General features: G+C 52.1%; 3 protein-coding genes across 11 annotated transcripts; all 3 read left to right on the top strand.

Moving 5' to 3' along the window:
- Nucleotides 1–9: 9 nt before the first annotated feature.
- CKS1B (CDC28 protein kinase regulatory subunit 1B) lies at nucleotides 10–4,217 on the top strand. Its single transcript, XM_003365011.5, has 3 exons — nucleotides 10–362; nucleotides 2,945–3,072; nucleotides 3,696–4,217. Exons 1-3 carry the CDS (start codon nucleotides 304–306, stop codon nucleotides 3,746–3,748), a joined length of 240 nt encoding a protein of 79 aa, XP_003365059.1. The 5' UTR covers nucleotides 10–303; the 3' UTR covers nucleotides 3,749–4,217.
- A 2,108-nt stretch (nucleotides 4,218–6,325) lies between these two features.
- Nucleotides 6,326–12,309, top strand: FLAD1 (flavin adenine dinucleotide synthetase 1). 9 transcript variants are annotated; one of them, XM_001497926.7, is made up of 8 exons: nucleotides 6,326–6,507; nucleotides 6,997–7,221; nucleotides 8,718–9,462; nucleotides 10,169–10,316; nucleotides 10,783–10,881; nucleotides 10,962–11,151; nucleotides 11,914–11,987; nucleotides 12,091–12,309. In XM_001497926.7, exons 2-8 carry the CDS (start codon nucleotides 7,141–7,143, stop codon nucleotides 12,224–12,226), a joined length of 1,473 nt encoding a protein of 490 aa, XP_001497976.2. In that variant the 5' UTR covers nucleotides 6,326–6,507; nucleotides 6,997–7,140; the 3' UTR covers nucleotides 12,227–12,309. The 9 variants fall into 9 exon arrangements, 6 of the variants coding, with proteins under 6 accessions (XP_001497976.2, XP_070123189.1, XP_005610118.2 ...); XR_011438703.1 differs by having other exon boundaries at nucleotides 6,339–6,507; nucleotides 10,169–10,610; XM_005610061.4 differs by having other exon boundaries at nucleotides 6,436–6,663.
- Nucleotides 12,310–12,716: 407 nt separating this feature from the next.
- On the top strand, nucleotides 12,717–13,516 carry LENEP (lens epithelial protein). The gene is made up of 2 exons (XM_005610062.4): nucleotides 12,717–13,052; nucleotides 13,138–13,516. The coding sequence occupies exon 1, from the start codon at nucleotides 12,814–12,816 to the stop codon at nucleotides 12,997–12,999; it is 186 nt and encodes a 61-aa protein (XP_005610119.1). The 5' UTR covers nucleotides 12,717–12,813; the 3' UTR covers nucleotides 13,000–13,052; nucleotides 13,138–13,516.
- Nucleotides 13,517–19,489: the final 5,973 nt, after the last annotated feature.

Raw genomic sequence — 19,489 nt, 5'->3', positions numbered from 1 at the left:
GAACCAGCCAATGGCAACGCGAGAACGCGCACAGGAGCAGTGACAGCCAATAAGAGGCCTATTTTTGATCTAAGCTAGGTCTCGAGAAACGTAAGAAGCGCACTCCAATAGGGACTCAAGGAGAAGCAAACCTAAGCCAATCGGAGGCTTGAAGGTGGAGTTGTCCCGCCTTAAGCAAAAGGGGCCAATAGGAAGCGCGAGCGGCGTGTTTGAAAGCGAGGCCAAGGAGGGTGGGAGCGCGTGCTGCTGGGAGTTGTTTGGAGGTCGGTGGTGCGGAGCTGGCTGTCTTCAGGCAGAGTGATCATGTCGCACAAACAAATTTACTATTCGGACAAATACGACGATGAGGAGTTCGAGTACCGGTTAGTGCAGGCGCGGGGGCCATAACGAGGTCGTGAGTTTTGACAAATGAGAAGCCGAAGAGTTAGTACGGGGACTGAAGCGACAGAGTTGGCGCATGCGCGGAGGTTAACGGGACGGGTGTGAGAGGGTTAAGAGCGTAAGGCGCATGCGCGAAGGGTAGGAAGCGATTGTAAAAGAAACAAAGTGGTAGCGAATTTGGAGTAAACCCTGTTGGGAGGAGGTGTAGGTGGGCGTGGTTAGAGTGTTAGCGTGCTGACCACCTTCACCTTTGCGAATTTCTGGATCATTCAACTTTATTGAGCAGGTTGAACTTGCCTTCTTGGGACTGCTTGTATCACGGCAAACACCATAGAACCACAGAGCTACTGGGAAAAGGCGGCAAAGGCGGAGCTCGAATTTTCCTCGCGTGCTCACTGCGAGGGGAGTTCCGCGAGAGCCTAAGTGCTGCTTATTAATTGATGGAAAGGGGCGTGGTTGTCTGGCTTTTTTGAGGAAGGGAGCTTCGAGGAACTGGAGTGGAATAAAACTGGGCAGGAACATTGAGAAAAGACTTAACATGAACCTAATACATGCCCTTCATATATTCGGAGGGCGTCTATTTAGGAAACAATTTTGGAGTGCTTATAGGTTTCAGGTGCTCTGCTAAAGTGCAAAGATAAGCTGTGGTCTCTGCTTTCAACAAACCTAAAAATCTGTGGAAATACTGACAGACTTCAGAAAGTAGGTGATAATTGGTATGAGAGAGATGGGAGCACCTATGATAGAGATAGGACTTGGCCCAGGATGGTGAAGAAAGGAATTCCTACAGAGTTTACATTTGATAAATCCTAAAGCCGTAATTCTAGATTGGAAAATTAGGGAAGACAAAGGATTCTACAAATGTTGGCATTCCACTGATCTGTATTAAGTGTAATACTTAAAACAACTTCCTAGTTTGTATCTTGTCTTCTCAAATGAAGAACACAAAATGGAAATTTGCTTTTCTTGTGTTTCTTCTCCAGCCTAGTGGAGGGCTCTGGGCCCTCTGGAGAAGTCGGTGTGTGCTGACAAATACATACCCATCTTTATGCCAGGTCCTTGGGAAAAGCCCCCAGGCCCTGCTTGAATCCAGTTAACTTTCTTTCCTCGGCTGTTTTCCTCTACATCTGAACTAAGCTAACTAAAACTATGTGCCTGTAAAATCTTTGCAGGACTAGGGAGAAGTCACTAGTGTCATCCCTTGGAAGATGTAAGTCTTCGTAGTGGTATTTTGGCTAAAGAAAGTTCTTTGGGGTTTTTTTTGTTTTGGTCTAATTAGGTGTTGAAGCCAACCTTTGTGCCAGGGGATTGTTAGAATGTAAGCTATTTTCAGACATTTAGACTAGAATTATCTCTTTGGAAAAAACCTCTGTTACTAGCACAGAGAGAGCATTTAGTATATTTTCATTGAGCATGATGAAGTTTATCTGGGTTAGCCTGATTGAAGTCAAGAGTAATAATTTATCTGCCATGAAAGGAGACTTATCCTAGTCATGGAGTTTCCCAAAAGAAGTCTCATGGCACATCCCTTCAGAGTTAGGAAAATGAGATTTCAGGATTTATTTTATTTTTATGTATTTATTTTTTAAAGTTTGGCCCTGAGCTAACATCTGTTGCCAATCTTTTTTTTTCCTTCTTCTCCCCAAAGCCCCCCAGTACATAGTTGTATATTCTAGTTGTCGGTCCTTCTAGTTCTGCTTTTTGGGACGCTGCCTCAGCATGGCTTGATGAGCGGTGCCATGTCCACTGCCCAGGATCCTAACCGGTGGAACCCTGGGCCACCGAAGCAGAGCACCCGAACCCAACCACTAGGCCACGGGGCTGGCAGGATCTATTTTAAAGGATAAGACGTTTACATTTCGTCCTTTATGATGGCTCTTCCAGTCAGCACTCCATAATACGCCTTTCTTCTCCACAAAATCACTTCTCTCCCTTCCTTTCCAATCCTGTTGCAAACCACTTTTAATTATTAACACTGCGTGTGCTGTGGGGCTCCCATTGTATTGTTTTAGGGTAATCAACTAGAAGACTGGAAGCCCCAAGGAGGCGGAGGCAGTGTATCAACAGTGCCTGGAATTCAGGTGCTCGTTCACTTGAGTTATTCATTAAGTAGGACTTTTTTTTTTTTTTTTAAAGATTTTATTATTTCCTTTTTCTCCCCAAAGCCCCCCGGTACATAGTTGTATATTCTTCGTTGTGGGTTCTTCTAGTTGTGGTATGTGGGACGCTGCCTCAGCGTGGTCTGATGAGCAGTGCCATGTCCGCGCCCAGGATTCGAACCAACGAAACACTGGGCCGCCTGCAGCGGAGCGCGCGAACTTAACCACTCGGCCACGGGGCCAGCCCCTTAAGTAGGACTTTTTAATATACTTTCGTGAGGAATTACATAGCTTGCCATTTATTTCTAGCTGCCTCTACCCCACAGTGAGATTATATAAACTCCTTGCCATCAGAAACAGGTTTGTCTTTGCTTTCCCCTCTTGGCTTTGTATGCAGGCACTTGTCTAACAGACTGTACCCAGTACTGACACAAATTCCCCACCTTCCCATGTTTCTGTTACAGGCATGTCATGTTGCCCAAGGACATAGCTAAGCTGGTCCCTAAAACCCATTTGATGTCTGAATCTGAATGGAGGAATCTGGGCGTTCAGCAGAGTCAGGGATGGGTTCATTATATGATCCACGAACCAGGTCAGTACAATGGCTGCAAGCAAACACGTCAGGCTCCTTCACTGAGGGAACGAAGGGATGATAAGATCGCATAACCCAAAGGAATAGGCGGAAGGGGAGGGTGGTTTACTGGTTCCTTAATCTGCCAGCCATCTAGAAAAACTGGAGTGACCAAAAATAAGAGTGAAGTATCTGGGAAGTTCAGAGACAACCTGGCAGTGGAAAACCACCTTTAATCTCTAATTCAGTCAGAGGGTACTTTGTGTGTTTTTTAAGGCCATGTATACCCCGGTAGAGGTTATGGCTCCTGCTTCATTCTCCATCAGAAAGCAAATTCTTGGATGTGTTCCAAATAAGCCAAGGAGAGTATATTTTTTGATAAGACACCAGACACCAAGCTGCCAGGCAAAACTAATAAAGGACACCCCGGGGCTGTACAAACATAGCAAAAGAGCTGATATTAACAATTCTGTACTTGGCAGACAGGCCAGGCTTCTGGGTCTGCTTCTAAGGCCATATGCTTAAATCTTAATTTAGTTAGAAAGATCCGAGTGGGTGATAGCTGGGAGGTGGGAGTGGGATACACTATAGGTTGTGCATAGAATGGTATGAGCTTGTCTCTGAGATTCCGCTCACTCTTTCAGAACCTCACATCTTGCTGTTCCGGCGGCCACTGCCAAAGAAGCCAAAGAAGTGAAGCCGGCGAGCCACTTTTCAGCCTCAAGCTTTACACAGCTGTCCTCACTTGCTAACATCTTTCTGATAACATTATTATGTTGCCTTCTTGTTTCTCACTTGGATATTTAAAGGATGTTCAATACACTGTTTGAATGTGCTAGTGACTGCTTTGCTTCTGGAGCAGAGCCAACAGCACCACGGCCCAGCCTGGTGAGTGCTCTTTGGGCTGCAGCCTTGGCTGAGTGTGACCCCAGAAGCCACGTGAGCTCTGTATCCCTCAGAACACACTTGGTAGATGGAGCAAGCATTTGAGAATAAGACCATGGCTGTTACCAGGATTGTGTAAACTTGCTGTTTTGTTTTTTTTTCCTGCCAGGTGTTGTGTGTATGGTGATTTATGTTTCAATGTATTGGAAACTTTCCATTTTATTCAAGAAGTCAGTTCCATGTTAAAGCCTTGATTAAAGAGGAAGTTTTTATAATCCTAATTGTAAAGGTTTTTTCCCTCCACTCAGGGTGAGCATCACATTCAGTATCATGGTTCTAATTCCATGCCCTCTTCAGTTAGATAATGAAGCTCAGCTCTTTGCTGATATGACGTTTATTTCAGCATTCCGGTAACTGGTTTTTAATCTACTTTAAGCAGACTTGCTGTCAGATATCTACTGAAATATATTTCACTGTAACTACTGGCCTAAGATAGAGGTTATAGAGAGACAACATCATCTCATCAATGTCAAAACAAATAAACTGTTTCCTACAGTCAGCGATGCTGCCTTTAACATAGTCCTGGTATTTGAAGGGCACACGAGGGTAAAGGGAGGAGGCCTCAGCCACACCCTGCTAGTGTGCTCCACTTCCTGCCCAGCCTAAAGCTCAGACACACCTATGGCCTGTTCACTGTGCACATTGGTTGGGAGCTGTTTTCAGTGGTTCTCGTTTTGGCTGAGTATTGAAATCACCTGAGTAGCTTTAAAAGTACTGATGCCTAAATCATTCCTAGAGATGCTGACATAATTGCTCTGAGGTATGGCCTGGATGTGGAGATTTCAAGCATTCTTATGCAGGTAGTTACAGCCCTAACCTTTGAGGAAACATGTGTAAACTATAGCTATTTAAAAAAACATTTCACCAAATACCTTCCTTCTACTTTTCAAAATAACAGTACTACTAAGTAAGGGAGATTAATCTCCCCCCTTCTCCCTGTCTTCCATCCACGTATTCCCAGAGCAGTAGGTCAACTGTGGTCCCTGGAAGCATCAAAATCACCTGGAAACGCATTGGAAATGCACATTCTTGGGCTCCATCCTTGACCTACTGAGTCAGAAATGCTGAGGGTTGGGCCCGGCGATCTTTTAACAAGCTCGCCAGCTGATTCTGGTGCACACTCAAGCTTGAGAACCACCGGTAAAAGACTGGACCAGAGCTGATATTTGGGGATTTTTCTTGGGGGGGCGGTGAGGGGGAGTGTCAAATACCGCCATTACTACTAAAAAAGATGATGGAGCATTTGGCTTATGTCATTAGGCAAGCGGGACTTTCTATTTTTTTTTTTTTCTTAGAGCTGAGGTTCTTTTAAGTGGAAAAAACACAGGGCTTATTACTTGAGAAAGAATGGTCTAGAAGTCTAGCTCTATCATTCACTTTGGCATTTTGTGGTTGTGTGGCATCCCTTCACCTTTCTGAGCCTGTTGCCCATCTGTAAGATGGGCATCATCTCTATCTTAGAGGATTTTTAGGAGAGTAAAAAGAGGCCAGTTGTGGTTCAGCAGTCCTCCAAATGATGAATGAACTGTAGACCTTTACTACAGAAAACAGCCCCACAGACCAGTAGCATCAACATGACAGGAGAGCTGGTTAAACGCAGATGTCAGACCCACCCAAACCTGAATCTGGTAGATTTAACCAGCATATTTAAAAAGTCCCCAGATGATAAGTTTGAACGTGAAGGTTTAAGAAGCACTTTTAGACCAAAAGTAACTGAAATGAGAGTAAGTTAGGATGATGAGAGAATCCCCGGTAGACACATGACACTCCCTAGTCTGCCCTCACTTGTACCTACAAGGCAAATAAGAGGGAGAGGTGATGTTTAAGTACCGTCTGGAGCAAGGTAGGGGAAGACTTTTTCTTGTCAAAGAAGGTTAAGTAATTAGCTTTATGGTTTATAATAAAGAAATGAAAGTTCCACATACTAAAAGCTCACCTCCAGGATCTCCTACCTCACAGGCAATGATGACAGTTATTCTTGATGTCCTTCCAACTGCCATCTGCTACAATATAAAATCCCTTCTGACACCAAGAAAGCCCCCAATCTGTTCACCTAGAATTACAGTCTTGGTTAATAAAAACAGATTGCGTATGCATGCAAGAATTTGAATACAGGACAGAAGTTAGAGTCAAGTCTCCCCTTTACTTCCAGCACCAGAAGCGAGCACCCCGGACTCCTTGGAACATCTCCAACCACAGCTCCTTTCGCGCCCCACAACCCCTAGGTCCGCTGCTGAGAGAAGAGACGCCCCGCCCCACATTTCCGGTTGAGAGGCGTCCACGTGGTTGTCGCCAATAACAACCCAGCTCCTACTCCCGCCCCCTGGCTAAAGCTCGCGAGCGACAGTTAAGAATACCAATGGGTCCTTGGAGGTTGTCTGAGCGACAGCCAGTATGACCAATTCATATGAGGTAAATGTGAGCCTAAGGCGGGATTCTGAGTACGGAAGCTGCCCCGGGACATGAGGAGAGGCGAGAGGGAAAGACCAAGTGAAGGGGCAGAAAAGGCAGGTGAGAACCTGGAAGAGCTCAGTAATCTGAAGCGTGCTGGGAAGAGACTGGATTCCGGGCCAGAAAGGATGCGGAAGACTGCTGAAGAAGGCCACCGAGTTCTGGTCGGGGGTGGAGGGAGGGAACGCTTTTAAAGGGACCAAGACCCAGGATAAGGTAGGCATTTAAAGGGACAGGTGCCCCCAAAGAGAGGAGACATTTAAAGGTGCAGATATCCAAGATAGAGCAGACACTAGAGGACCCGAACGCGGGCAGAAGATATTTAAGATGGTAGGTGCTTCGGAGAGCAGGACATTTTAAGGAGACTGGAGCCAAGCTTAGAAGACATTTAAAGAGGCATGGGCCGGGGTTTGAGAACACGTTTATTAAAGAGGCATGGATAAAGAAATCACTTGTCCAGGGCCTAGTTAGGAAGACCCTGAAAGGATGTTCCTCTAAGGAAGAACATGCACTCCTGCTCTTCCCCGTTGTCTTTTCTGGCTCCTCCAGGTTCCCTCGACCCCGGACCCCGTGTTCCCGGGCTATGGCCCCCAGTGCCGTGTAGACCTGGCGGGATCCCCGTGCTTGCGACCCCTATTTGGGGGCCTGGGTGGCTACTGGAGGGCCTTGCAGAGGGGCATAGAACTCAGGACCATGGCATCCACGGCCTCTGGACTTCCCCCAGGGCGCAGCGTGACGGCAGGCATCATCATTGTTGGAGATGAGATCCTCAAGGTGTGTCTGGGACAGAAGAGCGGGGAGGGCGCGGTGTTCTCCTGTCCTTGAGAGCCTGCCCCACATTCTGTCGAGGCGGAGTGAACCAGGGTGGGAGCTGCAGTAGGGTCCTGGAGTGAGCCCAATATATTGGCGGAAAAGTGACCCTCATCTTTTCAATTACTCTGTTGAAAAACTTTTAGCAAAGTCCCTTGCGTTTTGCCAAGTACTATGGCAGGGGGAGGAGGGGCTTTAAGGAATTGACAAGGAGTCAAGTGTGTAAAGGAGGTACAGGTGCAGGTATTACTTAAGAATTATATCCAGGGGCCGACCCGGCGGCCCAGTGGTTAAGTTCTTGTGCTCTGCTTCGGTGGCTGGGGGTCTCTCTGGTTTGGATCCTGGGCAGCGACATGGCACCACTCATCAAGCCATGCTGAGGCAGCATCCCACATGCCATAACTAGGAGGACACACAACTAAAAATATACAACTATGTACCCGGGGGCTTGGGAGAGAAAAAGGAAAAATAAAATCTTAAAAAAAAGAAGAAGAATTATATCCAGCCTGTCTAGAAAATGGTTCAAGGCACTCAGCAGCATGGATAAGTGAGTAGAAGCAAAGTACTAGAAGGGAAAAATCCCTTCTGAATGATCATGGAAGTCTTACTAGAAGTCATCCAAGGCATCATTTGTAATAGTAGTATTGACCCCTATTTTTCGAGTGCTTACTAAGGCCTAGCAGTGTGCTTATTACATCACATATGTGATTTTACTAATCCTCACAACCCCATGACCCTGGTACTTTTATTGTAAATCTCAATTAATAGATTATGAGACTGAGTCTCAAAGAGGTTGAGAAACTTACCCGAAGTTACACAACTAGGAGTGGTAGATAGGATTCTAACCTGATTCCCTCTTATTCCAAACCCTTAACCATTAAACTCTCTGTAGAGAAGTAGAGGATGGGGCTGGAAAAGAAGATTGGATACACACCATAGACAGAGAGCCTCAAATATTCTGCAAAGGAATTTGAACTTTATTCTCTATTTGGTTGGAAACAACAAATGGCTTTTGAGGCCAAGAGTGATGCAATCACAGTGACACATTAGGAAGGTTTTTCAGGAGGCACAGGGCAGAGCGCTGTGGCTGGAGGCTGGGAGTCTGGCCAGGGGGCTGTCGCCACTGTCCAGGTGAAATGTGCCAAGGACCTGCTTGGTAGCAGTAGGGACAGAGAGAAGAGAGCAGATGGGGAGATATTTCAAAAGTAGAGTTGACAGCATGAAGGGCCTGAATGGCTCAGTGTCTAGGGGATGCCATTGACCAAAGTGACAATAGTGAGGGAGAGGGTGAAGATGTCCAATAAGCACTTGGAGCCAGGGGACTGAAACTGTCAGGGTTGGTGAGAAAGTAGACGGTTGTCCACATAGAATTGATATTTTAATCCATAAGTATAGATGGAAGCCCAGAGTTCATCACCACAGCATTGACACTCTCATCCTCCCCATCTCCAATCTCCCAGGGACACACTCAGGATACCAACACCTACTTTCTGTGCCGGACACTGCGCTCCCTGGGGGTCCAGGTGTGCCGAGTCTCTGTTGTCCCTGATGAGGTAGCCATCATCGCTGCTGAGGTCACCTCTTTCTCCAGCCGCTTCACCCATGTCCTCACAGCAGGGGGCATCGGCCCCACTCATGATGATGTGACCTTTGAGGCAGTAGCACAGGCCTTTGGGGATGAGCTCAAGCCACACCCTGAGCTGGAAGCTGCCATCAAAGCCCTAGGAGGAAAGGGCTGGGAGAAGCTGTCGCTGGTGCCCTCCTCTGCCCGCCTGCATTACGGCACCGATCCTCACACTGGCTGCCCCTTCAGATTCCCACTGGTCTCCGTCCGAAACGTCTACCTCCTCCCAGGCATTCCAGAGCTGCTGCGGCGGGTGCTGGAGGGGCTGAAGGGACTATTCCAAAACACAGCTGTTCAGTTCCACTTGCGGGAGCTGTATGTAGCAGCTAATGAGGCCTCTATCGCCCCCATCCTGGCCCAGGCCCAGGCACACTTTGGGCGCAGGCTTGGCCTAGGTTCCTACCCTGACTGGGGCAGCAACTACTATCAGGTGAAGCTGACGCTGGACTCGGAAGAAGAAGGGCCCCTGGAGGAATGCCTGGCCTACCTGACTGCCCATCTGCCCCAGGGATCGCTGGTCCCCTACACACCCAACGCTGTGGAGCAGGCCAGTGAGGCTGTATACAAACTCACTGAGTCAGGTAGGGGCCTCCTAGGGGAGGGGCAGCAGGTACCAGATCACTGGTGCCACCCTAGGTCTCAGGAATGCAGGGGCTGTTGGAGGCTTCCTGCAAATCCAAGAGAAGGTAGAAGGTAGCTACAGTTGATTCATTCATTCTTCCAATAAATATTAATTGAGTACCTACTTTCACCAGCACTGTGCTGGGCGTTGGGGATATAGCTCAACAGGACAGACTTATACCCTACTCCATGGACCAGTAGTTTAACAAGAAAGGCAGACGTTAAACAGGTAATTGTGCATGAAATGTCAGTGATGAGGAGGACTCCCCAGCAGGGAGATCAGCCTTGATCTGGGGTCAGAGAAGGCTACTGTGGGCAAGTGACATATACGCTGAGTGATAAGGAGGATTTGGGCAGACCAGGAGGTGGGCATGGGCAAAGAGTGTGAGAGAGGTTCTGAAAGGAAGCAGCATGAGGTTTAGGGGAATGGACAGAAACCAGGACCCCCGGAGGGAGGACACTGAGGTGAAGAACAAGGTGAGGTGTGGCTGAATAGCAGGCAGGGGACAGACTGCAGTGCCTAGCAGGCAGCATGAAGGAATCTGGACTTATCCTAGGGACACTGGGAAGACATTGAAGGATTTTAAGCAAGGGCAATGTGGCCCCCACTGCCCTTTGATGGTCATGTGTGTCTATCTGATGCCCTCTTCCCTGCCTGCCTGGCAGGGTCATCTCTGGGAGCAAAAGTGGCAGGTGCCCTGCAGACCATCGAGACTGCCCTGGCTCGGTACAGCCTGCCCCAGCTCTGTGTGGGCTTCAACGGGGGCAAGGACTGCACTGCCCTCCTGCACCTCTTCCATGCAGCTGTGCAGAGGTGAGCCATAACCCCTGGAGGCAAGGCTCAGAGACACCTGATCAGCCTCGTTCTCTAGTTCCCCATCCTGGGAAGCAGTGGGGAAAGGGGGTGTCTGGGTGGGATCTGGGAGGGAGGCAGCCATAGTGACCTTTCAGTTCCATTTCCCCACCATATTAATTGAATATCTGACACATGCCTGACCTTGGTTGTGGATGTGCAAGCCACCATCCCTGACCACAGGGAGGTCACAGTCCTGTTGGGGAGGTGAGACTCGCATACCTGAAACAGAGATGTGTGCTCCAGATTTGAGAGGTAAGAGATCAGAGAGGGCTTCCCGGAGAAAGTGGGTTCTGATGGACAGGAAGGACAAGGAAAGGGGAAAAGGGGAGGGTGTCCATCCCAGGGGTCAAAGAATAGTGCAAGCTCTCTGGAGAGCATTTCCCTGCCCATGCTGGCAAGCCTATGGATACTTCCCCGTCCCCAGGAAATGCCCTGATGCTCAAGAACCCCTCCAGATCCTGTATGTCCGCAGCATCTCCCCTTTCCCTGAGCTGGAGCAGTTTCTACAGGACACCATCAAGAGGTACTAGGGGCCCGGAGGTTTGGGCTCCAAAGGGACCTCACAGGGCCTACTTCTGACCCCCACCCCTCATCCTTCCGCAGGTACAATCTGCAGGTGCTGCAGGCTGAAGGTGACATGAAGCAGGCCCTTAGTGATATGCAGACGCGGCACCCCCAGCTGGAGGCCGTCCTGATGGGCACCCGCCGCACCGACCCCTACTCCTGCAGCCTCTGCCCCTTCAGCCCCACTGACCCAGGCTGGCCTTCCTTCATGCGCATCAACCCGCTGCTGGTAATTAGGAAGAGGATTTATTGCCTTCAGTCTCGTGTCCCCTATCAGTCACTGCACCCTGGCTGCCCCAGGTCGGGGAGGTTGGAGCCAGGGGGCTTGGATGAAAGAGCCCCATCATGCAAGGGAGGCGGTGCTATTTGTTCATGCAGCCTTTTGACCAATATTTATTGAGCACTAATTCAGCAGCAGGTATTGTGCTTTCTACTATGGGCAAAACAATGACTTAGACCTGTGCTGTCCAATATGGTAGTCACTAGCCATTTATTTACTCCCTAATTGTAATTAATTTAAATGAAATACAAATTACTCCAAAACGACTGAATCTATAAAGGGATGAATTTTATGGCATGTGAATTATATCTCAATTTTAAAAACTAAATCCAATTCAGAATTCCGTACTTCAGTTGCACTAGTCATATTTCAAGTGACCACCATTTTAGAAGGCACAGATAGAGAACATTTCCACCATTGCAGAAAGTTCTACTGGACAGCACAGGCTTACACACACATAGCCTCTCCCTGTCCTCCTGCAGCTCAGGCACTAGTGGAGGGTGGATTGGGAATGGAGAGGGGACAGGATGAAGGCTTCTCTTCCTCATTGCTTGGCCTACAGAGCAAGATATACCAGAGATTCGGATAGCAGGCCCTTCCTCAGAGGCCAAGGGAGCAGGAGAACCCGAATAGGCCCCTTTCCAGGCAGCAGTGGGGAAATGTGGGAGTGGGGAGTATTTGTGACTCCTCTCTGACTCTCTGCCCTCCCAGGACTGGACCTACAGAGACATCTGGGACTTTCTGCGTCAACTGTTTGTCCCATACTGTATCCTCTACGACCGAGGGTAAGGGTGTTGGAGGAAGAGAATGGGTGGGAAAGATGTAAGGGTGCTGGGATAGGAAGAGCCCACCCCACCCTGTGCTTGCCCTGCATTCTCCTGGCTCCAGCTACACGTCACTGGGAAGTCGGGAGAACACGGTGCGGAACCCGGCCCTGAAGTGCCTGAGCCCAGGCGGCCAGCCCACCTACCGTCCAGCCTACCTACTTGAGAACGAAGATGAGGAGCGCAACTCCCGCACATGACCTCCCCTTCCTGCCTGCTCCAGGAGGGAGGGAAGGAGGCTGACCTAGAGCATAACCTGTCAATAAACCGTGCCTCTCATGTGCCTGTTGCTTGGCTGTCTTCCTGCTCCAAGAGAAGCATAAGTGGGCCAGGCCCTGCCAGCTCTGAGCTGACAGTGCTCACTCTAAGAGGCCCAGGGGGTTATGGGGGGCAGAACAGGCTGGAAAGGAGCCCTCACTGATGATTCTGAATGCCAGCCTCAGCGGGAGCACACCAGAGGGCAGGAGCAGGGGGTTGCCAACCACTGGGGGAAGAGGCAGCAGGCAAGGCACCTGAGGTTTTGAGGCCCAGGGGGGCAAAAGGGAAGCTGAGCTGGCCTGGCTGTGAAAGATGAAAGATGGAGTGGCCAGGCCCTCCTCCAACTAAGCCCATCCCTCCATCCCTGTGCATAGGGGCTGACTCAGCCCATTCTCAGGCCCAGAACCTTCCCTCTGCTAGACCCAGGGGCCTTTGTCCCCGTAGTCATGAGGTCTGATGGGGGGTGGGGACAGTGTTGATAAAAGGCACTACAAGCAGCTCCCACACCCTTCTCAGAGCTGCTGGTAACATGCAGCCCCGGGCACAGCCCCTAGCCCAGGCCCTACCATTCTCCCTCGGAGGGGCCCTTCGAGACACTGGGCTCCGGGTGCCTGTCATGAAGATGAGCACAGGGTGGGAGGGCCTGCGGCGGACCCTGAAGGAAGTCGCCTACATCCTCCTCTGCTGCTGGTGTATCAAGGAGCTGCTGGATTAATGGCGGCAGGGAACTGCCTCCTCCCCACCGGCAGCATGGCTGGCATCACTCAGGTGGGCAGGGTAGGGCAAAGACAGGAGGCATGGCTGCAGCTTCTGTGGCAGAACCTGTCTCTCAGCTTCCCATTCTCTTCTTTAGTGCCCAGCCCAACCCCCATCAAGACTCCTGGGGCCAGCCGTGCCTGACCAAGGATGGGCCACAAACACCGAGTGAAGTGCGGATCCTGCTTTGAGTTTGTGCCATCTGTCAGACCTGCCTCGTCTCTGGGCCTCCATTCCCAGCCCCCACCTCTGGCGGCCCTCTGGTGCACAGGAGCTTGGTCTGCTGGCTAGGACCCCAGTAAGACTGCAGCCGGACCGGGCACTCCTCCAAGCCTGGCACAGTGAGCCCACCAGCCCAGATGGTTGATCTTACCATACCCTTTTAGTGCCAGAAATGGGCTGCTCCCTAATATCTCCATTTGAGAATCACTGAACTATATGTATAATAAAGAGGCCTTGAGGCCAAAAGTTCTAAATGTTTAAATGGGAATCAGAAAAAGCACTGGAAGGCTCTTGGAGCCAGAGTGCAGACCAGGGAGGGAAGGCGGTTGTCCTCGATAGAACTAAGACTGAAAGCCAGGTTTCTTGACTCAGTGGTGCCTGGGTGGGGAGGGTGGAGTTGGAAAGGCCAGGTTCCTCCCAACTTGTAGACAGGGAGGGGTCCAGCTTGGGTGGGGTCTGCTGTGAGGCCCTGTGCATTAGGGTCGGGACCCAAATAGAAGACCTGGTCTGGCCAGTTCCTTGCCTCTGAGGATCTTGGGGAAAGCACTGGGCTGATGCTAGGCCCCAGCTCACCAGGGAAGTAAGGCCCTGCTCCTCCAGCTCACACAAAAGCTGCAAGAGAATGGCACCTCTGTGGCCACACAGGTCCCTCAGGCTTATCACAGTGCACAGGACGCAAACAGCCAGAATGAGTCGAATTGACTCTTCACTTCCCCTTGGCAGCCACCAACACATGCTTTCCCTGAATTACTCCCAGTGGTAGGTACACATCAGCCATTTACATTATCTGGCTCATGCTTACTGACGTGCCCACTCACAGCCCCCCACAACCTCAGAGCCAGCCACAGGGCTTATCAAAGTGTCCCTGGGATCTCGACCCAGCATTCCCTGGCCCCTCTTGGGGTCTATTTATTGTCCCCCCTCTTTCTCTCCTGGGGCACTGGCCTGGAGAAGGTGTTTGGGGCCCTCCTGCCACTTCCAGGGACCAGCCCTTCCTCGGCCTTCTTAGTTAACTCCTTTTTCTCTAGGCTTATTTTATTTTTGTTTTTGTAAAGGTGACATGCCTAAAAACTTCTGAGAGTAAAAAGTAAGTCTCCCTGCCACACCTATCCCTCAACCCCCCAGCTCTCATCCCTGGAGGTTACCATGGTTACCAGTTTCTTGGAAGGCATTCCAGAGACAGTCTATGCATATACTGCATCTTCATTCATTCATTTAACAAATATTGTTGAGTACCTACTGTATGCCAATCTGGGTGCTTTGAAGACAAGAGTGATCAAAATAGATCCTTGTACTTGTAGAGCTTACCTTCTGGTGGGTGGAGACAGAAAATAAAATATAAATATTTTAAAAATAAGTATATAGATGCTATTAGGAGATAGGTGCTATGGAAAAAAGAAAAAGTCGAGCTGGGGTTGGGCGTGGAGGCAGGTCCCAGAGGGTCTAGGAAGCCTTGGTAAGAACTTGAGCTTTTATGCTGAGTGAAATGAGGAACTACTGCAGGGTGTCGAGCATGAGCTGATATTTTATTTAAAAGGCTCCTATGTTAGGTTGAAAATAGACCTTAGGGGAGCCAGGGTAGAATAGGAGAGAACTATTAGGAGGCAATGGACACAATCTGGGCCAGACATGTTGGTGGCTCAGAGCTGGCTTCTAGCAATAGCAGCGGTGAGGAGTGTCTGGATTCTGCATATGGTTGTTCTTCTGGTTGATGACATACTCTACACACTGTTCTGCCCCTTGCTTTTTTCCCTTAATATACCTTGTGCAGGATTCCACATCAGTACATTTAAAGCTCGCTCATTCTTTTTCACATCAGCATAGTACTCTATTTCTTATCCCTGGCAGCTCAGCACCCTTCTTTAGGCATCCACAAAATGCAGGTCAGTGCTCTTCCCTGGTCCCATGCCCCACCCTCGCCCCAGGGCGCAGCAGGGAGAAGGGGTAAGGTCCTGAATCCAACCAGACAGGGGGTAGTGATGAAGGTGGAAACAGAATTCATCTTCCCGTCTGAATCTGGTGCTCCTCTCCCGCTCATAGCCTGTACCCTGCTTGGCCAGCTCCAGCCCTTCCCTGACTCAAGCTCTGGCCTTTTCCTTTCTTAGGCCCTGCTCCTGCCAAGCCGGGGCAGTGCCTGGAGATGGACCCAGAGTCTGAGAGTTCTGAACCCAAGGGCCTAGTGCCAGGGGAGGGGATGTCTGGCAAAGACCACTGGGGAAATGGTAGGTAGAAGAAGGCAGGGCCCAGGGCTGTGGCATGTTATGGGACAAGTGGTGGGGAGCTGAAGGAGGGAGAAAAGCAGAGAGACTGCCAGTGATGCAAGGAGGGTGTCAGAGCTGGAAAGAGAGCCCTAAAAGTGAAAAGATGGCAGAGAGGAATGGGGAGAATAACAAAAACCTCATGTACCACTCTGAGATCCCTTTTCACACTACACAGTGCTTTGAGCTTTACAAAATCTACTTCAAAAGTAGGCAGGACAAGGGTAATTATCCCGTGTTAATGTGAAGGAAACAGGCCCAGAGAGGTGAAGTGACCCATCCAAAGTCATGCCCACAGCACACTGCAGTAGGATAGTCATTTAGTGAACCCAGATTTTCTCATCTCAGATTCAGGGCCTTTCTCAGTTAGCCTCTTCTGAACTGGTGCTTGGGATGGTGGCCTAAGTGGCCTGGGAGGCAGGACCAGGTAAGCAAAAGTGTGGAGGGGACTATCACCCCCATTCTGCACCCACTCCATGCTTTCTCACTTCCACCTCAACCCTGAGCTCCCCTTGTTCTTTGTTTCCCCAGCTCATTTGGGGACCCCAGCTCCGTCCTTTTAACCTAATCCACACAGGCCAGGAGATGGTTCCCTGACCTACACCTCCCCACTTCTCTAGAAGGGAAAAAGATGCGGCAGCTGCCTTGCAATGTTCTCTTCCCAACTAAAGTAAGCTCAGGTTTTGAGTGTCCAAACTACTCTCAGGAATTCACTAGAGGTGGTGCGTGGGGAGCAGAGTGCCAACATAGTGAAGGATGGGTAAGGTCTCATCTACCCCTGGGGCCCCGGGGCCCTCTAGTGGCCACAAGGGGTAGGGGAATGGGCTGGGTAAAATGGGGAAGGAGTCAAGGCAGAACTGGAAGTGACCCCAAGCAGGCAGCAAGAGGAGGAGGAGGGTCCTGATATCCAGAAGTCCTAGCTGATTACATAGGATATAAGACCCTCAATGGTGTGCGAAAGGCAGATGCAGGAGAGAGGTCATAGTGAAGTGATCTGAGGAGCCGCGCGCAATAAACTGGATATTATAGTCATGATCTTCGAGAGGGTCCCACGTTTTCCCAGCAACCCTGAGAGGTGGGCGGAAGGGGGGACGGCGGGGGGGAGGGGTGGCAGTCGTTACACTAGTGCTAGAGCGCAGACCGCCCAGGGCATAGGCGCTTATTTGCGTTCCTATTTGCATCTTGTTTGCATATGAGTTATTTCCCCTTCAAAAGGCAGAAGTCCTCACCCCCTTTCTTAGTTACTCCCAGCTGAGACTCCACTTCAGAGTCTTTGCCAGCCTCGGGGCCGTGCGCATTCTGCGGGCCTTTCTCCGGCCCCTCTCACCTCCGCACCTCAGTACCCTTCCATCATGCGCTCTCAGCTCTTTAGTACCTATCCCAGCTTCAAAGCCTCAACCCGAACTCCTAGCTGGGTTCGAGGAGACTGGGACCTGCGCCGCCTGGTGGCTGGCCTCAGGGAGGCTGCGGGCAGAGGGGTTCTGTTTCGCCTTGTCTGGGACGTGGAGTTTTGGAAAATGTTCCCCCGAGCTTCCTGAGGCTAAATTTATCTCCCCCGGCCCTGGGGGGCGCAGAGATCCCGGCGACGATTAGCGCTGCGCCGCAGCCGGCTCCCGCCCAGAGGCCCGGAATAGGCGCCGAGTTATAAATAGTGCCGCCCGCAGGTGTGGGGGGAGTCGGCGGGAGGGGGCAACCCTGGCAGCCACGGCCCCTTCAGGTGGGTTGGGCGGTCTCTGTGGGGGCCCCGGGGGGCGCCAGGCGGGAGGGCTGCGGTCTGAGCGCCCCCAGCGGTTTCCTGGGCGGCGGGTTTTTCGAGGGAAGCGGAGGCAGCCTGGGGGAAGGGGGGGAGCCGCGCAGAGGTGGGCGCCTGGCGCAGGCTGACGCTCCGCTTCCAGCTCAGACCCCCACATTCCAAAACAGGCCCCCAGACCCACTTACTCAGGACCCCGCCGAGGCAAAGCCTTGCCTTTCTTCCCGCCAGAAGCCCTCTCTCCTCCAGGTTCTGCAAGCTTCTAACTCCTCTGCAGCTGCCCTTTGGCGCACGTGGCCCAGCCAGTCCGGGCACCTGGCCTTCACCCCAGCCCCAGGTATACAGTCCTCCTTACGAGGGGTTAACTCCCAACTGGGACTTTCATCCCTCTTTTTGGCCAAACACCTCACTCTTCGGGTATTTACCCACCTCCTGCTGCTTTCTCCCTCAAATTAAGGTCTAGCTGGTCGCCTGAAGATTTAAGTGTGAACGTGCGGATCTGGGACGCTCCCCTATCCCCAGGAGGCCCCTGCAGGCCTCACACCTGCCCTCCAGTTCCCAGTTCCAGTCAGGGCCTGGTGGCGGGGCGGGGGTGGCGGCAGGCCCCTGGGGCCCGGCCGGGGTTTCGTGGGAGGGGGCGGGGCCCCCAGTCAGCGTTTCTTGGCCGCCGCTGTCTCAGTGGTTTGGCGCGGTAAAGGCCCGGAGTTGGGGGGTAGGCGGGAATTTCAAGTCGGGGTTCCCCCCTCCGACGTCTGAGCGAGTAAGGGAGCTGTGTGGACCACAAGAAGAGAAACCGGGAGGGGGTCACTGAGCAACTAACAGGAGGTTCCAAGACTGTCGAGACTCAAGTGGGGAATGGCATTCCGGCCGCTGAAAGATCCAGTTGGGTCCAGCGAGACGCCGGATGCGACCCCCTGAGATGGGGGACGGCGCGAGCCCAAGGCACTGGGCGCCGTTCGTTTCTCGTACCTAAGGGCTGGTGCCAAGGCGCCCGCCCTTCTATTGCCTCTGAGGCTCTGGTTCTGCCCTCCCTGGGCCACTTTCAGCCCCCCTTTTCCTCGGCCATGCCTCTTCCTCCCCGAAGCATCCCCCTCTCCATTTCACTTGCGAATCTGGCGAATCTGGCGCTGCCGTCTTGCCCCTGGCACTGCCCTTCCCCAGGCTAGCGCGACCCCGACGGCTGGAGAAGGGAGGGAAAAACCCTGGCCTGGACCCCACCGGCTCCAGAATCTGTCCGGCGGGGGCCGAAAAGAAAACCCGGGGCAGTGACCAGCCTCAGGACCCAAGGGGGACAGGGACGTTAGGAAAACCCGGAGCGGATTATCTGAGCAGGAGCGCCCCATGCCTGCTGCTACCCCCTCCTTTCTATAGCCCCCCTAGTTATCCAGTGAGATAATGTCTGGGGTGGGGGGCTGTTTGGTTTGGCCTGGGCTCTCAGGGGCGCCTCACACTTTCCGCCCCTGGCTGGGGCGCAGGGCAGCGGCCCCGAGGCTGAGTCACGGCCGGAGAGAGAGCGGGAGGGAGGGACCAGGACTTCGTCCCTCCCCCTGCGCGGGGATCCCGGGTCAACCCGGGTGAGGGCCAGGGCCCCCCTGGCGCCGCCCATTGTGGTCCAACAGGTTGAGCTGGTGTCCTGCGGAGCCACCTGCTGGAAGGGAGGGAGGCCCCCTGCGGAGGGGGTTGGGGGGAGAAAGCGAGTCCGACCCGGTTCGGCCCGGCCGGCCTCAGAGAGCAGAACCTGGCCCGAGGTAGCCGGATTTGATTCCGTTTTACACTAGTGGGAGGGGCTCTTTGGGGTACGTAGTGCCGCAGGCCCAGTTGGAAGCGTCTCTCACAGGCTACCTTCCTCAGTTGGGGGTGCACTGAAGTACGTATCCTGGTTCCCCCCGAGCCCACACACACATCGTAAAACACCCAGGCTCCCCTCGCCACCTGGATCTCTGAGCGAATCCATGTCAAGAGGCCCCTCTTTCGCGGAGACTCAGTTTCTCCACTTAGGAAACAGGCAGGATGGAGGCGGGGAGCGGGAGCGGGAGCGCGCCTCCCCCTCCCCCTTCCCCTTCGCGGACCCGGCCCCTCCCCTCTGACAATGCCAAGGCCGCAGCGGGCACCGGCTGGAGCTCAGAGGCTGCTTGCCCAGGGCGCCGTTCCCTCCCCGCGGGGCGCCGTCACGCGTGGGGAGGGACGCAGGGTGCCCGCAGCCTCAACTCCCCCGCTCC

The sequence above is a fragment of the Equus caballus genome, chromosome 5 (assembly GCF_041296265.1).
Source record: "Equus caballus isolate H_3958 breed thoroughbred chromosome 5, TB-T2T, whole genome shotgun sequence".
Taxonomy (NCBI): domain Eukaryota; kingdom Metazoa; phylum Chordata; class Mammalia; order Perissodactyla; family Equidae; genus Equus; species Equus caballus.
The sequence above is the reverse complement of the archived record's forward strand: the minus strand, read 5'-3'. Positions and strand labels throughout refer to the sequence as shown.

Excerpts from the sequence above, each read along its gene's own strand:
- FLAD1 (XM_070267086.1), top strand. Across the intron at positions 10,317-10,782 it reads TTCCATGCAGCTGTGCAGAG|GAAATGCCCTGATGCTCAAG; the intron begins GTGAGCCATAAC and ends CCCCGTCCCCAG. Across the intron at positions 10,882-10,961 it reads CTACAGGACACCATCAAGAG|GTACAATCTGCAGGTGCTGC; the intron begins GTACTAGGGGCC and ends ATCCTTCCGCAG.
- CKS1B (XM_003365011.5), top strand. The coding sequence starts at position 304 with ATGTCGCACAAACAAATTTACTATTCGGACAAATACGACGATGAGGAG. Across the intron at positions 363-2,944 it reads GATGAGGAGTTCGAGTACCG|GCATGTCATGTTGCCCAAGG; the intron begins GTTAGTGCAGGC and ends TTTCTGTTACAG. Across the intron at positions 3,073-3,695 it reads TTATATGATCCACGAACCAG|AACCTCACATCTTGCTGTTC; the intron begins GTCAGTACAATG and ends TCACTCTTTCAG.
- LENEP (XM_005610062.4), top strand. The coding sequence starts at position 12,814 with ATGCAGCCCCGGGCACAGCCCCTAGCCCAGGCCCTACCATTCTCCCTC.